Source organism: Embiotoca jacksoni, unplaced genomic scaffold, assembly GCF_022577435.1.
Source record: "Embiotoca jacksoni isolate LCO1_2020_lvr unplaced genomic scaffold, fEmbJac1.0.p SCAF_9, whole genome shotgun sequence".
Classification (NCBI taxonomy): domain Eukaryota; kingdom Metazoa; phylum Chordata; class Actinopteri; family Embiotocidae; genus Embiotoca; species Embiotoca jacksoni.
Window position 1 is genome coordinate 17616537 of NW_027185447.1, and position 20466 is coordinate 17637002.

At 39.0% G+C, this 20466-nt stretch overlaps 1 protein-coding gene across 1 annotated transcript; it reads left to right on the forward strand.

The window, feature by feature from the left end:
- The first annotated feature begins 1451 nt into the window (after positions 1–1451).
- On the forward strand, positions 1452–18926 carry LOC138192909 (myosin-binding protein C, cardiac-type-like). The gene is made up of 25 exons (XM_069140588.1): positions 1452–1468; positions 2539–2612; positions 4133–4192; positions 5472–5594; positions 5689–5828; positions 5933–6032; positions 6265–6307; positions 6428–6599; positions 7324–8590; positions 8788–9120; positions 9258–9695; positions 10092–10196; positions 10284–10439; positions 10961–11056; positions 11922–12046; positions 13451–13592; positions 13742–14035; positions 14567–14863; positions 16704–16883; positions 16978–17106; positions 17210–17518; positions 17658–17743; positions 17922–18114; positions 18198–18494; positions 18574–18926. Exons 2-25 carry the CDS (start codon positions 2570–2572, stop codon positions 18924–18926), a joined length of 5481 nt encoding a protein of 1826 aa, XP_068996689.1. The 5' UTR covers positions 1452–1468; positions 2539–2569.
- The last annotated feature ends 1540 nt before the right edge of the window (positions 18927–20466 follow it).

Sequence of the window (20466 nt, forward strand, 5' to 3'; positions counted from 1 at the left end):
AAGAAATATCAAGATCAACTTCATGAAGTGACATCTGACAATGCAGAGCTGAGCCCAAGTTATACTTTTATCCTCTTTGGTTGTATGCTAATATTCACAAGTCAGCTTCTGAGGACTGTGGATGCATGCATCACACTTCATGGTACACGTTTAATAATTGTTCCTCGAGACCAAAATGGTGCAGAGGACTGAACAGCATGGCCATGCTGCTAATAAATAACAAGCATGTTTCCAAGGAGAGAACATAACAGGGATTAAATATAGTTACCTCCCTGAAGGAAATTAGATTAGCAACTGTAAAAACAAAGTGTGTTTAAGTCAGCTGTTGATGTTTATCACTCGCTGTGGTTGCATCTTTTTCAATGTTTTCTCATTATAAGTAATGGACAATATAAATTTGTTATCACAGTAATATGCAGTCTGAATTGCTGGGGGACGAATGTAATGGACATTCCAGTGCTTGACCTTGAGAGCATTAATGCCTTGTTCTTCATTTGATCTTCCCTTTCCAAAGTCACAACTGCCTCAAAGCCATGACAAGAGGAGCTTATACCGCATAAATGCCATGACCTTGATTATGTAATGCATCGTAATATAAGATGTACATTGCAGACAAGGGGATAAGTGCCTTGTTCACAACATGTTCCCTCCAATATCCAGGCGAGGGTGTGGTCCAGTCCTGAATCAAACTGACTTTCCTTCAGCATCATACCACCTCAAAGTTCAATAGAGTCTGACTTCATGTCACATTCTTTCAGTATCTTCACCGTTTCAAATTAAGAGCAGCGCTTGCCTGTCCCAAGTTACCTGCCAGCAACCACATACAATCATTAATTTTATGCTCATCTTAATGCCGCATGTTTAAAGAATCACACCCTGTGGTCCCTGCTCAAACTCTAATCTGTATCTTTTAAAATAAAAAGCCAGTCGCATACATTTTCAGCAATTAACTCTCTCCTAGAATTAAACAAACTGCTGCCTTACTTTTTCGCTCTGACAGTTATTTGTGGATACTACTGGTAACATGGTGTCTGTAAGAATCTGAGACCACACAAACAAAATGAACTCAATCATTTTTTTTTGTCAGCAGCTGTTCTTTGAAAGATGAGCACACTGTCATCAGTAATTACTGCAGTGAGAGATAAACTTCACCACTAACTTGTCATTGGTAGCCCTTCCCTCTCCCTCTGGCTATTCATCCTGCCTTACCTCATCCACAGACACCCCCCTCTCCCCCCCCTCCCCACTCCCCCTCAATAATAACCCACCCGCTCTGAGCATCCATCTGCCTAAACAGAAGAAGCCTCTCTTTGACAGTCACCATCCAGGCACAGGCTTTCAGACAGCAACATTAAATGTGTTTTTTTTTCCCCAAAGGATTTAATATCCAGTAAAACCCAGGAGGCAGCAAGTTTATATCACATCTGTAAACCAGTTTCAGTGGGAGTGAGCACAGAGCTGTGGACAGGTAAGGTACTCTTGTCTCTTTGAGTCTGTGCGTGACTAAAGGTAAATCCTGATCGCGGGTCAGCCCTCGTTTCTTCAAGATATCCAAGTGGATTATGTTTCATGAATAGATGGAAGTTGCTCGAGAAGTATCTGAGGGTTTCTACTTAAAAGATGTCAGCATTAAAGAGTTTTTAAATCTTTGTTTGTTCTGCATGGTGATGCATGCAAGATATTTTGTCCTTTGGTCTTCTACCTTTTCGTTTTGCGCTCTCAAACCACGGTACATCTTAAACTGCTGCATTGAGTGCAAATATCACGGTGTGAATATGAACAGATAAGTGAAACATGCAGCTGTAACAAAGACGAAATTACCCTCTCTGTATCTCACTCCGTCTATATTTGCCAGGTTAACGTTTTATCATTGGTGCACTTTGAGTACACAGATGTACTGAGAGCACCAACGTCTGAGCATCTTTCTGAGAATGGAGATATCAGATCAGCAGTCGTCTGTCGTCAAGCTTTGTGTAACCACATGAAGTTATTACAGGGTCACAGCTGCCTATAGCTTGGGGGCTGTGCACCATCAGTGTTGGTCTTGAACTCAGTGTCCATGGTCTTAATGTTTCTTAGCCCCGAGACCCATATTTTTAAAGACTACGTTATTCAGAGAACATACAACAATTTTAAAACCAAATCTAATAATTTGTACTTTGATCTAATGAATTTTGTATCTATATTTACACATATTATACATGTATTCCTCAATGTATGTACACACGTGGCAGTTTTATAAGAGAGCATATGCTATACACAAGGATTATTAGTCTATTCATAACATATTGTGTATTCTAGAGCACACGTATAATGTAAATTAAGAACAGCATATTCCCACTACAGTACTTGTTACATACAGTATTTATGTTCAGCAGCATGAAGGTGCTGAAGAAAGAAAATGATCTTCCAAATAGCTGCCTGAATGAGGCTGAACCAGAGCTGCATATCTTTTCTGAACACTTCCTAATGCAAAGTTAACACTGATGTCGTCGCTCGTCGTTGGTTCAAATGATCCTGTTCCCCCTCTGTTTTCAGGTCACCCTTTTGACAGTTACTTCTCGCCAAAATGTGGAAAAGAGCGAAGAGCACGGGTTCGACTGTCAGACAAAGTACGGTATCACACTTTTTTTCTGCTTCTTCCTCTTTCATTTTACAGACGTACGGTCTACTGCAGCAGAGTCATGCAAACCTTATTGAGGGAAAGTTATAGAAATGACCAATTATGTTTCTACAAAGAAGATATTAGCCAAGAAGAAGCTGCTTCTCTCTAGTCAAATTACTCTGACTGTGCTAATTGTTTCGTAAGAGAAAAAAAAAAAATCCTGCAATGGATAAAATCATTAAATCTAAATGGTCAAAACCAGTACTTTTGAACCCAAGAACAACAACATTGAGAGCATTGTTTTGAAACACTATTTGGTGATGATCATCTGAAATGAAGGCCGACATCAGTCTTTGACACAAGCTAGCCTAATGTGCCAGTTAATTCATCAGCAAAAGCAGTGGGGAATGAGCTGTCACTAATCCTGCCAAAATATAATATATTACTGCAGTCAACAAACAATTAAGAAGGTCAAAAAGCACCCGAAGCTGTAGCGATAACGTTGATAGATTTATGCATTAAAGATAGTGGCTTTAAAGCAGTTTGAAATTTAGAAGCAAATAAAATCATAATCAGGGTTTAACACAACAACCTGGAGAAAGAAAAAAAAAGACAGAAAAAAGACAAATCTCTAAAAACCCACCGACTACCAATTCAGCACCAAGTGGCAAACAGTTAATGTCAAGTTAGAGAAGATACATCGTGGAGCATTTAACAGCTAAAGAGCAAGATATTTCCCTCAGGAGTTGGTAGAGACTAAACACAGAGCTTAAGAGTCGATATTGGACTTGCATTTATTTGTTAGCCGGAAACAGAACTTGATCAATGTCGTGTTAGCACCTTTCTTTTTCTCTGCTCCCAAGTGGACCAAAATAAATCAAAAATAAAACTCAGTTTCATTACATGACATGACCATGAACCGTAAAAACATTCAACCCAACCAAGTGTCATACAGTACAAGTTCTCCGTTACCCTGTAAAATTCGTGAGAACATTGCGGGTTGGAGTTTCAAATCGGATCTTTCGGACTGACTCTCCGCGCTGCTATTTGCAAGTAAACGGATCAGATTTTGTGTGTCCAGACATTACAAAATGTTCTCCATAATGTACGTTTGATCTTTTATTGCAACTTCCCCTTCAGTTTGAGGCCTCTACGAGCTTTCCTTTTCCACATTACACCTCACGAGGTCTTCACCCGCAGCCTCTCCGCCCACTGTTCATGTCAGCCTCTCGTGTTTCTCCCCCTCGACTCTTTCTCGTTTTATATCCATCTTTTACGTACACTTGAACGTAAATGCAAGCAAATGCTTCTCCTGGCTCAAATAATAATCTCCATTTCCACAAATATGAGGAAACGACTGACGGGCATAAACGACAATTTCCCAGAGGCAACCAATACCAAACATCCTCTACTGAACACGGTTTACACATATGTATATAGATCACTTAATGTCCTGCAACAGTTGCACAGCATTCCCTGGTGTATTTCTGACTAATGTAATTAGTCTGATGTGATTCCTCGCCACAGGTTTCTCCCTCGTTCACCAATACATTCAACATTTTAATGAGGTGTCTGGCGACAAGTCAGGTGAAATGAGAATCGTTTTTTTTTTCTAGTAGACAAACATAGACTGTTTGCATACTGCACTGTATGAACACAATACTGAGACACAGCCATTATTATAAATAATGGAATCAATATTGAATAATACATTCTGTATTATTGAACACTGTGTCCACTTGTGACCCGCCCCGCCTTTGTGTTGATAACCTGAAACATCTGTTTAGCACCTTGTCAGCGCAGTGACATGTTTGGCAGTGTGGCTGCTCTCCTATTTCTGTCCTTGTCATAATAATCATTAATCCCTGGATGAATGGTTGTTCTCCGTCGACTCCTGTGTGATCCTCCATCTCTGCACATTCAAAGCCCGATAAGACGATGCTGAGCAGCAAAGCAGGAAGGCAGACGATCACAGTGGATTCCATGCACTACTTTTTGAAAAGGTTGATTGAGTTAGCGTGCAGTTTTTTCATTTAAATTTGTGGCCAAGGCTTTGAATGCATGTATTCAAAACAATAATGATTGCAACTATAAGTCCGTTTTTTAAATAAAGTTTAGACACCACAAGTTTTCAAATGTGATCATTTGCTGTTTTTATTAGTTTTAAACCACTGTCGTTGGAATATATTTAGATTTTGAAGTCTTGCTCACGTAAGATGAGCGATTACACAACATAGTCAGCTCTGAAATTTAAATGTATTTTTTAAGATATTTTTTCTATTTTATTGATCTTAATAATCAGATAACAGAGAATTCAACAAGTAACAGATATTTACAGTGGATAAGAGTAATATTAGCCCTTAAAATGAGGCATGTTTTCTTTTTCAAGCGATTTTACAATTCAAATATCACTGGCAGGGTTCTGAATCTTCAACATCTAAGACAATAACATGATTATCCCAACTGACATTAATGAGCAATATTCTGACACAGCTAGCGAGCAAAGATAGCTGGTACTTAAACCTGACAGCAAAACCAAACATGCAGCTGCCACTGGAACCAAATTCTGAACTCAAACAGTTTGTATCTACTTTTTTTCAGACTAAAAAGAGATTTGTGTACAGACCTGTTCATTTGTTAACATCAGCACACACACAAAGCATCACTGGGAATATGTTTGACATTTCTGACATCTGCTGGTAGCAAAAAATAAATTATTTACTTCTACAAAAAAGCAGCACTCCTTACTTAGTCTGATTACATGTCAAATCCCAGGTACTGGCTTTTGTTTTAAGGTTGTCGTAAGATACTGCTTATAGCTAACATATGCTTTTATCGTTGTTATTTTTTACCAACTTTTTTTTAGGTCTTATCCGCAGAAGATCAAAGACCCCTGGGGTGATGATCACACAGTATGTAGTCGACGTGCCAGAAGGAAAAAGCACGCCAGATTTCCAGAGCAGACCAATGTCGGTAACCATCAAGGAAGGTTGGTTTCTCTATATTACAACAAAGCACTCCATTGAGCAAATACATATTCACAGAAAACACTTGCATTAAAGATAAATGACTGTATCCTTTAGGAAAATTAGCTGTTTTCAAGGCTGTGGTGACAGGCGATCCAAAACCAGACGTGTCATGGAGAAGAACAAAAGGACCTATTTCAGACAAGGAAAAATTTAAGACTAAATATGACGACTCAACTGGGGAGCATATATTAGAGGTGAGTGACTAAATGCTCCTTTGAGTGGTTCGTGTTTATACTTTTTAAACAGACATGTTGAACACATTAAATATGTGAATTCAATCAGTTCTTTGTATTTCCAGGTTCACAAAGTGTCTGAGGCGGAGACGGATACATACAAATGCTACGCTGTCAACGAATATGGCAAAGCTGCCTGCACTGTAACATTAGGCTTGATTGATGGTAAGAACCATTCACGCAGTGCACTTTGTGTTTGATTGTGCATGTGAGGGATTTGCACAGTCTGTGGCATTTCTATCATTTAAGTGTAATAAAAAAAATGTTTTTAAATGAAATAAAATAAGTGTGCATGCTTAAGTCTGTTTTATTATAGGTGACTGTGTATTAATAGCCTTGTTTACTTAAAATCAGCTCTATAATTGTAAAATTTTGCGGAACTCACTTTTTTCAGCAGTTCCAACAAATCCAGCTGATTTCAGAAAGTTGCTGAGGAAAAGGTACGAACAAGCTGTTAAAATGTTGAACCAGGCATTTTCTGCATGACTTTTCTGCACTTTAACACAGTTGTTGTTTTTTTGACAAATACCTTTCATTTAATATTCACCCAATATCTTTAGTAAAGTAGAGAAAGCAGATGGAGAAACTGATGAAAGATTCTGGGAGGCAATGCTCAGTGCTGACAGGAGCGACTACGAGCGCATCTGCTCTGAGTTCAGTGTTACAGACTTACAATCAATTCTCAACAAACTTCAACAGAAGAAAAAGGAAATAGCACAAAATAAGTCCAAGGTAGGACAACTCTCAGCTCTCACAGTAGACACATTATCGCCTGCTAAATATATTATTAGCAGATATTAATCAGATGTTTTCCTCTTTTGTTTATATCAGAAAACAGGCATATTATTATTATTATTATTAATAAGTTGAAAATGATGGGTGTGCTCCAACAGAGCTAGAAATTTTACTTGCGCAGGGAGACTTCTAAAGCTGCAGCTATAGAGATCTATTTCACTGTTACATTAACTCTCTTTAATCAGTCCCTATTTATCATATTGCTGAGTTGCTTAATATCCTCTCTGCAATCTTAAGGAAGCGTCCAAATTTTGTGCAACATTTTTCACTGTGAAATGAAAAATATTATTTGACATATACATTGCCATCTGCCAACATCCCCACAATGTAATGTGACAAAATTCAAAGTTTTTTAAGTTAAAATTGAAGTTACAGTTATACAGTTCATGGCAGTGATGATGGAAAATAACAGTAAAACCGTCTGTGTCAGAAATTTCCATTTACTGCTTAGTATCCAAGTATTGAGGGGCTACTATATGCGGCGCAGTCATTGAGTGGTATGTGTATGTCTCATATTCATTTCACAAACAGATTGGTGCTTTCAAAATAATAACTGGGAAATGTTAATCACTTACAACATGCATAAAATACAGTGTATGAAAATTATCTTGTCAATTGTCAAACTATGAATGTTTTGTCTGCAACTCTTCTGTGTACCTAGCAGGATGATGTAATTACCAATGGAGAAGATCCAACACGGAAAAATGGTCTTAAGAGTTTTGGACATACACAAGATTTCGGCATTAAGGGCACGGAGCGATATCACGGGCATGTTGAGCAGCTCAACTTCCACATTACAGGGCTGAATCCAGCAGATGCTGAAAAGCTCAACCTCCTCCTTACTGGTCTGAATCCAGCAGATGCTGAAAAGCTAAACCTCCTCCTTACTGGTCTGAATCCAGCAGATGCTGAAAAGCTAAACCTCCTCCTTACTGGTCTGAATCCAGCAGATGCTGAAAAGCTAAACCTGTACATCACGAGGCTGATCCAAGCCGATCCTGAAGAGCTCAGCCTCCTCTTTAGTGGGCTGAATCCAGCAGATGCTGAAAAGCTAAACCTCCTCATTTCTGGGCTGAATCAAGGAGATGCTGAAAAGCTCAACCTTCTCCTTACTGGTCTGAATCAAGCAGATGCTGAAAAGCTCAACCTCCTCCTTACTGGTCTGAATCAAGCAGATGCTGAAAAGCTAAACCTCCTCCTTACTGGGCTGAATCAAGGAGATGCTGAAAAGCTCAAACTATTTTCTGGTTTGAATCCAGCAGATGCTGAGAAGCTAAACCTCCTCATTTCTGGGCTGAATCCAGCAGATGCTGGAAAGCTAAACCTCCTCATTTCTGGACTGAATCCAGCAGATGCTGAAAAGCTAAACCTCCTCATTTCTGGGCTGAATCCAGCAGATGCTGAAAAGCTAAACCTCCTCATTTCTGGGCTGAATCCAGCAGATGCTGAAAAGCTAAACCTCCTCATTTCTGGACTGAATCAAGCAGATGCTGAAAAGCTAAACCTCCTCATTTCTGGGCTGAATTCAACAGATGCTGAAAAGCTAAACCTCCTCATTTCTGGGCTGAATCCAGAAGATGCTGAAAAGCTAAACCTCCTCATTTCTGGACTGAATCAAGCAGATGCTGAAAAGCTCAAACTATTTTCTGGTCTGAATCCAGCAGATGCTGAGAAGCTAAACCTCCTCATTTCTGGACTGAATCCAGCAGATGCTGAGAAGCTAAACCTCCTCATTTCTGGGCTGAATCAAGCAGATGCTGAGAAGCTAAACCTCCTCATTTCTGGGCTGAATCAAGCAGATGCTGAAAAACTCAACCTTCTCATTTCTGGGCTGAATGAAGCAGATGCTGAAAAGCTCAGCCTCCTCATTTCTGGGCTGAATCAAGCCGATGCTGAAGAGCTCAACCTCCTCTTTACAAGGCTTAAATGTAGGTTCAAAAGAGAAATCGTAGTTGGCATTGAAAGTTTAAAATTTGTTCCATCTGTCTCCAGCAATACTAATTTTAGTAATGTATCGTTATGTAATGGGCATGATGATTGTTTTAAGAACCGTTTTCTTTTAATCACGCTTTCTAAAAACACAGTCCAGTAATGCTCCGGTGACCATGGCTGATTGTGGTGATAGATGTGATACTAGTGGCGGTTTTAGATACACAAACAAATGAAATATTCATCCTTTTTTCAGCTTCCAATGTGGACTTTGTTATAAAAATTGAGGAGATTAAAGCCACAGAAAGAGAGGATGCCCTCTTTGAGTGTGTCCTGACAGACCCAGTACCTACGATCACATGGATGGGCAAAGGCAACGTCCTGAAGGATGGAGAAAAATATAGTATGACTGTGTCGGACAACAAACTGATTCACAGGCTGCTGATCAAGGACTGCTCGGAGGAGGAGAAAGGCATCTACTCAGCTGCAGCTGGCAATGCATCCTGCAGTGCTTGGCTGGTTGTGGAAGGTATCAACTTGAAACACAATGCAACAAAAAATCGATTTGTCAGCATGTAACAAAGTGATCCTAATTATTGCAATGATTAAGAGTGATGATTTTCACAAATAAATGTGTCATGTATGTTGTACTCCATAACCTTTAAGATGACAGTGACCCTGCATCTGGTGGTGAAAAAGCTCGTAAAAATACAGTGGCTGGTGGATCAACGCTTAACCTTGAGAAGGTGGCCATGGAGCAGCAAATAAAAAACCAAGAGGAGATGGAGAAGATTTTAGCAGCTCTAAAAGCAAAACAAGAGGCAGGACAACGAAAAGAAGAAATGGCATTAACCTCTAGCGAAGGAGACAGTAAAATAACCGAAGTCTCTGGACAGGGTAAAAATGACGAAGCAGTAAAAGACAAGCCTGACGCAGCAAAAGCCACCAAAGGGAAAAGAAAGTGCAAAAACTCAAAAGGAGATGGCACGGTATCAACAGAGGTTTCAGGGTGTGGAACAAAAGCAGGGGTGCAACTGAGCACAGATGAGCCCAAGAACAAGAAGCACATCAAATGTGGTCAAGTGGATCTTGACAAGGTAACAGGTAAAGTCAATATATGCCTAACAAATGCCTTTCCACCACCAGCGCTGCAGTGACAAGTCACTGTGGGTTCAAATTTGGGTTTATGTTTAAAACATTTAGAATTGCTGCCACTATTTAATTTTTATTTCAAAAAGAGGAAGAAGGTAGATTCATTTTTGTAATTTCTGGTTTCATGGTTGGTCAGCTATAAAAGGGGCTATGCCCTTCAGTGCTTGGGTAACATATGATGTAGTAAGAACAGTCTTTTAATCTTATTCTTTACAAAGCCACTTACTAGCCTGTTTGGTAATGTTGGCAGAACTGATCTCTATTACAATTAAATTCAAATTTTAGCTTTAAATCACTGATTTTTTTTTTTTGTCCTAATTTGTTATTTTTATAACTGACCTACCACAGATGGAAGTGACGGAGAGGTCTTTAAGGATAATGAGGACCTTAATGGACCCGAAATGGACTCAGGTTACGTAGAGCAAGATCAAGAGTCAGAAAACAGTGAAAGTGGTAAGAAACAATGTGGACAAAATAGTGCTGCGATAAAGTAAACGGTGCATTTCTTTGTAATTGATACCATTTGTTGTGTCTGTCCAGAGTCCAGTGAAGGTATCGATCAGGACCAGATTCAAATGTTTACCATGAGACAACGTGAGGTGGCAGAATCAAACGGAGATAAAACCTCCACTGGACATCGAAAGAAAAGGAAGAAGGATAAAAAGATGAATGTCCACTGGAAACAACACAAATCTGGTAAGAAGAAAACATATTAATTGCATAAAGGAGATGACTGACATACAAGTCTCAGGATTAGACATGCCTGTATCAGATGTGCTAAACACACACAAGAAAACAGTATTTATCTTGCACTTCTGTGCAATGTTAAAATAATTTTCTTCATTTCCTTTTATTCCTTTTTCAGCATTATTTACAAGTTTGACACAGAGCTGTGTGTTGTCTGCCATACATCTGCCGTCTAGTCGAGGGAGTGCATGAGTAAATAGTTCTTAAATTTGAAGCTATGTTACAGACCCAAACAGGGGAAATGATTTCAAAGCTCTTAAATCTGTCAAGGTGTTCGAAGCTAGGTGAGCGCCGAGAAACATTGTTGACAGAGCTCTTTCCACTTTAATTGGTGTAAATTATATTTTACAGCCTCTGTGACTAAAAAATGTGTTTTTATAATTTTAAAACAAATCTTAATAACGATGTGTGCTAAGCAGGAGGCTGAATATTGTTTTAATTTTAAAAAGGTGAATGTACATGTCCGGAAGAACACAGTAAGTGCGAAGAGACTGAAGACGTCTCCGACTCTTCCAAACATGCGAGGCATAAAAGACAACTCCCACTGATTGAAGATGTTGTGATTGGTGAGTAATCAGTTGCACAACTACATCTTGTGTTTTGTTTACAAAAATGTAAGAACTGGCTGTAGATCCAATAATCAAATTCAAGTCAGGGATGCATTATTTTCTGTTCTGGGCATGAGGGTTATCACAGTGTTTCAGTTTAGAGCTGTATTTTGTATTTAGAATGTTCATGTTTCAGTTATTTATTTTTTTCATTTATGCCTTTGTTGATGGTAGCAATAGAGATAGAAACTGGGGTGAGAGAAAAAGGTGGGTTTAACATGCAATAAGAATCTAACCAGTAAAACTGCTTGCATAAAATATTTGTAAGCGTTTTAGAACAAATTTGTGTGAAGCATACAAGTTTCAGGAAATTGCTTTATCGATAGCAGAGGAAAAATGAAAATGAAATGAATCTATTACAACAGAGAACTTGGCCAAAATCCTATTTTGAGATAGAAATGATTGTTTGTCGTGTCATTTTGTACTAATAATAGCATTAAATAGCAACAAAACAAAAATTGCCTCCACTGCAATCAATTCCTCACAGACTGATAATAGTATTCTTTTCAAGTGTATAATCATCTATTCACCGATATCCCTGCATGCTGTTTATCTTGTTTCACTGTGTGGCATGTTGATACGCTACTTTTCCTCAGCAGGAACCCTCCCGAGGGCAGAACTTCACTGCAAAGCTGCATTGTTTAGTCATCCTCATTTTCTATTTGACATGAGTGCGTCAGACAGACGTGTGTTTGGCTAGACAGAGAGTCAATTCTCTGGTACTACAGAGTACTCACTGAGCAAAAAAAAAACATTATACCTAAAACAAGCAGAAATTGGTGATGACAAATCATGACAGTGTCGAACTGTTGACTGTTTTTAGATCCAGGCATTCAGTTCATCTGCGGTTTGACTGATGTCAACGCTATCATCAATGAGACTGCTGAGTTGACGTGTAAGCTCAGCAGTGAAGACTGTGAGGGAACCTGGTTCAGAGACGGCAAAAAGGTGAGTCATAAAAGTCGGACCCCTCTTTTTCTTTTTTTTTTTTACTGTGCAATATCATCGAGTGCAATATCATGCCTGTGAGGTGTAAAGTTGCTTTCACGCCAGTAGTTTGGTTCCAGGGAAAAGAAAAACCGAGCTCCATATGGTGAGACCATGTCAGGAACACAACAGGGCTTTTCATTTGAAATAGATACAGGAAGCTGCAGCATTCAGCTAACCAATAGTGCAACACTATCAGTATGTCACTCATTCTCTCCATGACAGACATTCACGCTTATGGAGCCGGCCCTGCTGCTGCGGTCCAGCTAGAAGTTTTACAGTTTAGGTGTATGCATTTTTGGGAATATGAAATATCTGAATGACTGCAGCCTTTGTTCTTCTTCTCTAGTGACCATAGAAAACTCAAAGACATAACTGAGTACAAACATTTATAAAGTAGACTTAAATTGAACATAGTATGTTGTACCAAGTATAGTAACTGCGTGGCTATGTTTCTTTTTATTTATTATATGGAAGACCGAAGCTCAACACACCTCTGGTTGAACTTCTTTTCAGTTTCTACTATATCAGTGGAAATGTCTGTGCTAACAAGATGTCTTCTATATCTGTTACCATAGTTACAATCTCATCTCATATAACAGTGGCTATAATAAATTGCGTACAGAGCAGGAGATTGATTTTTTTTCTTTTCTTTTAACGGTGCACCATCAACAGATGGATTTAATAGTAAATTGTAAAGGTCAATTTATGACAAAATGACATCTATTCCCACGCAGTCCTCAGATTGGTCTGCTTTGCTTTCACACTAAAAACGAATCCCAAAGCTCATCAACCCTCCTTCTCAGGAGATCTCAATCCTGCTGTAACAGGAATTTCAGAGTGGTAAAAAACAGAACATTCAACAAAATAAGCTTCACAACCAGTAAAAACTACACATACCTTGATACCTTCCACAACACAAGAGACCATTTGATTTTAACCAAACAGGTAAACATGTGACAGAACACAAAGACATGTAAAATGTAATTGCATTATATCACCATTCCCTGCTCTCTTTACGTTACCTATCTATCTATCTATCTATCTATCTATCTATCTATCTATCTATCTATCTATCTATCTATCTATCTATCTATCTATCTATCTATCTATCTGAAATCAAAAGACAACTACCCCCTAAAGTTGTTTTTAAAAAGAAAACTGCATTCTGATTTTGATTGTGTTCCTCACTACTTTACTTTAAATATTTGATAAATGGTTAAATACTCTGAGCCTATGTGGGACACAACATGACTGGACACGGAGCCCCCTGTGCTCTGCAGCATGGCGGATTTAATATTCTTACTTTCAATAGTTGCTGTTTGGTTTGATTATTTTTCATCCATTTGCCCTCTTTCCTATCAGATATCCCCAGATGATAATTTCTCTATCATCAAAGATGGATCGGTCCATAAATTAGTGATAATAAAGTGCGAGGAAGAATACTCTGGAAAATACCGTTTTGAGGCAGATGGTCGTAAAACAGAAGCAATGATCCACGTCAAAGGTTTGAGAAATTATCATGATGACAATAATCTTTGATATTATGTGATTAAATTGCAAAAGAAAAAATTTGCATAATATTTACAGCCACAGTCTGACAAGATAAACACTGACTGGACCCTTTTTTTTTTTTTTTTTTTTTTTTTTTTTTAGATCCTCCCAGGTTTGACCTTGAAGACCTCGCTGCTTTCACTGAGCCTGTGACAGTTAAAGTGGCACACAGTGCCATCTTCAAAATGCAATTTGTTGGCCACAAACCGATAAAGATTCAGTGGTACAAAGAAGGAGAAGAGCTCCAAGATGACACCAATACAAAGATAGAGAAATCTGCAAGTCACAGCCGCTTGCTCTTGATCAGATGCCAGAGGAAGGACACGGGAGAGATCAAGATCAAGCTCAAGAACGAACACGGCTTCACTGAGGCAGTCTCACGGCTGGTTGTGCTTGGTGAGTGAATTAAGGACAATTAAACAGCGCTATCACCGTTTCCTCTCGTCATATTGTGCAACAATAAAAATGTCGGGCCAATTCAAAGGCTATCACGAGTATGCATCCAACTAAAACAAAATTCTTATCTGTAAAGATAGGATTTGTGAAGTCAGTGGGCTGTGTAGGAAGAAGTACTTTGATCTTATAAGATCTAAAGAACAGCAAACAACAGACTGCTTTTGCGGCTCAGTGCTAATCTACATATTTATACAAATCAGGCCAGTCTTTCTTAAACAGGGTGCCTTGTTTCACTGTACTTGACAGATTCAAGTGCATATTTTCAAAATGTAGCTCTCAAACTCATGCACTACGATTTGAAGCAGAGTTCCCGATTGTGATAACATGATAAAGTATCTGAAATTTTCTGGCTACATGATCTCTCAGTGAAAATACGAGTTCTCACCACTTAATGCTGTATTCACTCCTTCGCATACGAGCAGTCATTCATTTCTTGCAGACTTCACAGCTCTCGTTTTTCCTTTTTTTCAGGTAAACCGACTTCACCCCTGGGCCCTGCAGAGGTAACCGAGAGCTCAGCTTCATGCGTAGAATTTAAGTGGAGGCCTCCAAAAGATGATGGTGGCTCGCCAGTGATTAAGTACACAATCGAGCGTCAGCAAGTGGGACGAAACACTTGGAAGAAAATAGGAGAAATACCCGGTGTGCCCAGCTACCGTGACACAAACGTGGACCGAGGACGGAAATACTGTTACCGCATCCGGGCAGTGACGGCACAGGGTACAAGCGAAGTGATGGAAACTGACGATATGCAAGCCGGCACCCTTGGTGAGCCGAACTGGTATTTATGCAATATAGTCTCACGGATCAGTTTGCCCTACTCATCGATCTGTAATCCAAAAGGACATGGACATAATAGAGGAACAAACTGCACTGAGCTTTTACTTTTCATGTCGCTTAAACAAACCTGAAAGCATTTATTATGGAACAACAAAAAGTCCACCTGCTGTGGTCTGATGGCGTCATCACCTACAGTCTGCCTACTCATCACGTCCAAACACATTCACATCTGTCGGCAACATAAAGTATTCCCCTCATCGTGATGCCCGCTAAGTATTGTAGACAATAAAGTAACTACTGAGTATACTATTACTCTGCATGTATTTTCATCCTCCAAAAAGCTCAGCAAAGACTGCCACCCAAGGCTGAGTAAACAAGGGCCAAATAAGGTAAGACAATGTAAAAACAACAACAACAACAACATGTAAGTCCAAAGTTCAGGCCAGTGACACACGATAACAATCGAAAAGTGACATCCTATCCACCTGCCCTCCCAACAGTCCAATGAAAAGAAAGGTTGAAGTATATAAGCTTGATGATGGCACATCAGCCAATAATACAAAGCCAGTAGAAAAGGCTCGCATTCAAAAAGGTCACGGCCAACACAACACAAACTTAATGCAAAAAAAAGAAAAAAGCACGACTTACTGCATGAAACACACTCCCTGAGCTCGTCTTCCTCTGTGGAGTCAGCATGTTGTGACTTTCTGCATCTTAGCTGTATAGGACTCCACAAGCACGCTGGACAGACTTGACAGTTATCCTCAACAGGTTATTCTCCACAAGCTGTTAGAAAACAGGAGCATTAATGTTGAATAGCAGACACATGTGATGGCTCAGCAACATGACTACGTCAATCTATCTGCAGAGATGGAAATAATAGCTCATGTCTCGCTTTCTCAAATACATTTCCCCTTGAAAAATCTGCTGTTGTTTTTTTTAGTTTATTACTACTGGAGTAGATGAATAAATTAGATGTCACAAGTGAATCAAAGTAATCAATATATTAAAGCCACTGTAATGTACAATCGTGCTGCAGTGATTTAAAAGGTAAACAATGAAATTATAGCTTTTGTTGCATTATAGAAGTTTTAGCAGAGACTCGTCGACAAACATCTCACAAGCAACACGGCATTTTACCGCAGTGGGCGCCATTTTGAAAGCAAACATTTGGAACAGCCATCATTAATGTCATCACCTGTGCTTTTTTCCTGTGTGGCATTTCCACCTGTATTATGTGGGGAAAGATTCGGTGTCATTACTGCCCTCTGCTGTCCTTTACCTCCCCCATACCCTGACTTCCTAATAAACCCTGTATGGAGCTGTAAACAATGATTATTTTTAGTATTTGTTATCAATTGAGTTCAAGTCAATCAGCTGTTTTTGTCTAAAACAGGCCAAACCCAACTATAATTTTCCACTTAAAATGCAATTGAAAAAAAAAAAAAAAAAAAAAAGATTATTTAAAACAAACATTTTTGATTTTTGGGGGTATAAATCTCTTACTTAATCAACTCATTGACTATCAATCAGCACAGAGCCGAATAATATAATAATGAATGAATATTTATTAATTACAAAAATATACAAAAGTTAAATGTGTACTGATTTAGCTTAAGAGAGTAAATACAAACAAAACACACTTCTCAAAGCAGTTTTCTTTATTTGTAACATGATCAGGAGACAATAAATAAATTCCTGAACTGAAGTATATTATTTTTAATTTTTTTCTGTGAACAAAGAACAGTCTTAAACTACACAAGAAAATGCCATTGTGTCTGACTGCAACATTTACCGGCACAGTCTATTTTGTTTGTGTGTTCTTCAGCTTTTCCAGGCACTCCAGCCCCTCCAAAGGTGGTCAGTGCTTTTGACGATTGCATAAACCTTGAGTGGGCTTCACCGAGTAACACAGGAGGTTCACGTATCCTGGGATATATTCTGGAGAAACGCAAGAAGGGGAGTAATCTCTGGACTGTCGTCAATGCCATGGATGAGCCATTAAAAGGTAGGCTATGTATTTTGACTTTACCTCAGTTCAAAGTAAACGTAATAAAGACCATAACATTGATGTTTTTGTTTTTCTCTAAAATCACTTCCAGAAAAGAAATATGCAGTGAAGGATGTTGTGGCAGGCATAGAATATGAATTCAGAGTTACTGCCATAAACATATCAGGAGTTGGTGAATTCAGCAACCCGTCAGAGTTTGTTTTCGCACGGGATCCAAAGAGTAAGTGCTGCAACTGTTTTCCATATTTTCCATGCATTTGTCTTTATCAATAATTCATACATCTTGCAAAACACAATAATTAATTTTTGATGTGTTCTTTCAGAGCCTCCTGGTAAAGTTATGGGCCTGAAGGTGACAGAAACTTCTTACACCCACTTGAATCTGACTTGGACCAAACCGGAGGAGAAACAGGACGAACAAGATGAAGCAAAGGGATATTTTGTTGAGATCCGGCAGGCAGATTGCCTTGAATGGTCCCGCTGCAATAGCACCCCCATCATCATAACTTTCTACAGTGTGAAAGGTCTCAAGTCCATGGACATGTACTGGGTGAGAGTGATTGCGACGAATGACGGAGGAGAGAGTGCACCTGCAGAGCTGGCCAACTATGTCCTTGCAATGCCCTTACCTGGTATGTCGATGTTTCCTCAAACTTTAAGGTTGTGTTTTTTAGTTGCAGTTTGTCACTTTTCCTCTATCTTTGTTTATTCCACTTAAGAACTACTTTGAGTTAAATACTTATTTTTGCTGTTTTTGTTCCATTATTTTAGTGAGGCCAAAGTTCACCAACAAAAAGATGAAGAGTTTCATAGTGGTGAGGGCAGGAAACTCTGTCAGGATCACAGTGAACTTTGAGGTGAGATTTATTTATTATTTTATTATTTATATATATATTTATTTGGCTTTATGATTGGTAATGATCTGAGACAAAAACATTTTTTTTTTTATTTTTTTTTTACAAAACTAAACAGGATTAAATCCTAAAGACACCGTATTTACTTGAAAAACTGAACATATTACTGTTTTTTAAACAGGCCTCCCCACGGCCAGATATAATGTGGCTGAAAGACAACGTGCCGGTGACAAAACGGGTTACAATCAGTAACTACGACGGCTCATCCCAGATGCTGATTCCTTCTTCTGAGCGCTCGGATTCAGGCATCTACTCCATTTTGGTCAAAAATCTTGTAGGACAGGAGACATTTAGTACAGAAGTCAGGGTCACAGGTAAATGCTTATCTCCTTTTACAACACCAGCTTTGAAGACAGGTTAATGCACCTGATGGAAGGAAAAGTGACTGTTTTTACAGATGATCCAAAGCCTCCTGGACCTGTAGAACTGGAAGAAAACGTGCCTGATGCCGTGACAGTGATCTGGGAACCTTCTCCCGATGAGAAGCGTGATGACCGTCTCCACTACACGGTGTCCATACTGGACTCGACCAAGCGCATGTGGGCCACAGTGGCTGACAGACTCTTCAATAACAAGTTTACAGTCTGTAATATCATGCAAGGGAGAGAATATAATTTCAGGGTTTATGCCAAAAATGACATGGGAGTTTCTGCACCCTCAGAGTCACCAACCTGGGGGATGGAGAAGAAGAAAGGTGTGTTTGTGCATCTCAGGCAATGTTAAAGTATAAATATTGATTAAAAACTAATCACACTGTATCTCCTCTCTTGTAGAAAAGTTTATTGTAAGTGTACCGACGATGAAGGACTGTGATTTGCGATGTGCTCCTACCTTCCTCGTACCGTTGAAGCTTCACACTGCTCCCAAAGGTTATGAATGCTACATGAGCTGTGCAGTAAAGGGAAACCCCAAACCTTGTATCACATGGTATCGAAATCACATCAGTCTAAACACCAATGCCAACTATTACATTTCCAACACCTGCGGAGTTTGCTCCATGTTAATCCTCTGTGTGGGTCCCAAAGACATGGGGGAGTACACCATCACTGCAGAGAACAGCTTAGGACGAGCTGAATGCTCCACCGTCCTCAGCGTCAGCGGTGAGAAGGAAACACAGATGCACTGACATTGAAAGTATGCTTTTCACACGGCAATTTTTGAGCTCGGTTTCGGTGGTTATCCCATGAAAATTGACAAAACACAGAGTTAGATTATGCCAGCGTGAAACAGGGCTACGCACAAGTTGCTGCTTTCGATTAAACTGTAGCCTGGTGACACATCACTCTCAAATGAAAATGTAAATTATAGACTTTAAACCCCGGGGCTTGTAGAAGTGCAGTGTGAGTCATATAGCCATGGGCTTAAGTTAACCCTGGGTTAACAATATATGTGTGAAAAGGGGCTAAGTTGGCGCAAGGCTGAAGATAGTTCTGGGCTAAGAATATGCAGTGTGAATATGCATATGCATTGAAAAGCCTATAGAGGACAGGTGGGGAGGAAAAGAGAGAGTAACTGATGCGAAGTTCTTTTTTCTTTCTCTCTTACAGAATAAAGATACCGAGGAGATCCCGGTAACGTTTATTGGAACGAACAGCTCTCTCTCATGGGATGATTGAAAGTGGTTGTGCTGCTTGGAAGTAATGCACCTCCTGCACTGCTGTTTATTGGACTGCTACTGAAATGAAAATAAAACGTTTAAAACACTGCATCTATTGAAAATGATTCCACAGTGTGTCCAGTGATTCCAATCAGAACATAAATGCATGGACATATTTGAAATAGCTCTGGGTTGATATAATGTCTTGTCAGTTGATTGTTGACTCAGTACAGGGACACAGCAGCTTCAAGTAGATACTTACCATTAGTAACGCTGTCTAAAAAAGTTTTGTGTTTGTATTTGCTCATCAAGGGTTATACCTGACCCCATTATCCAACTATTTTACAGGACCTCCACCAAATACTAAATCAATTGGTAAACCATTCAAACAAATGACTAAGAATGCAATAAATCACAAATATGTCAATATTTTCATAATAATACAACTCAAATACTATAGTAGATTATCAAAAATCATATACTGGAAAGTATTTTGCATTAACACTGTATTATATCCTAAATAATTTGATTTTTGGTTAAAAAAATACTATGGTATAATTTTTCGATAATAAATATAGAAAAACACATTTATTTATTCGGGAAATGCTGAAGATGATCTTTACTGTTGTAAATAGTTTATAATGTTAAACATTATTGAACACTTTAGTGTGGCTGGAGCACAGGCGTGTAGAGGCTTTAAAGTAACATAAAATATAGACACCATAAAATATTAATAAAGTAATTCTACTTTCAGCAGCCTTGTGCAGATTAGTTGGATTTAGCACTATACAAATAACATTAGAACAGACAACAGCAGCGGAAACAGACGTGAATCAGCAAAAAAAACAGGACACAAAGACATAAGAAAACAACAGGCACAGAAAATAAACTGAGTAATGCAGCACCAGCTGACAATAATCCAACAGCATCATAACAATTAGGAGATTTAACTGAACTGAACTCTAGACTGAGACTGAAACAAAGCAGCGAAGGCAGAGAAGATGTTGACATCCTAGAAGCTGAAGGTGACCTTTAACAGAAATGTGCCCTTTCCAAATTGCATGGTCCT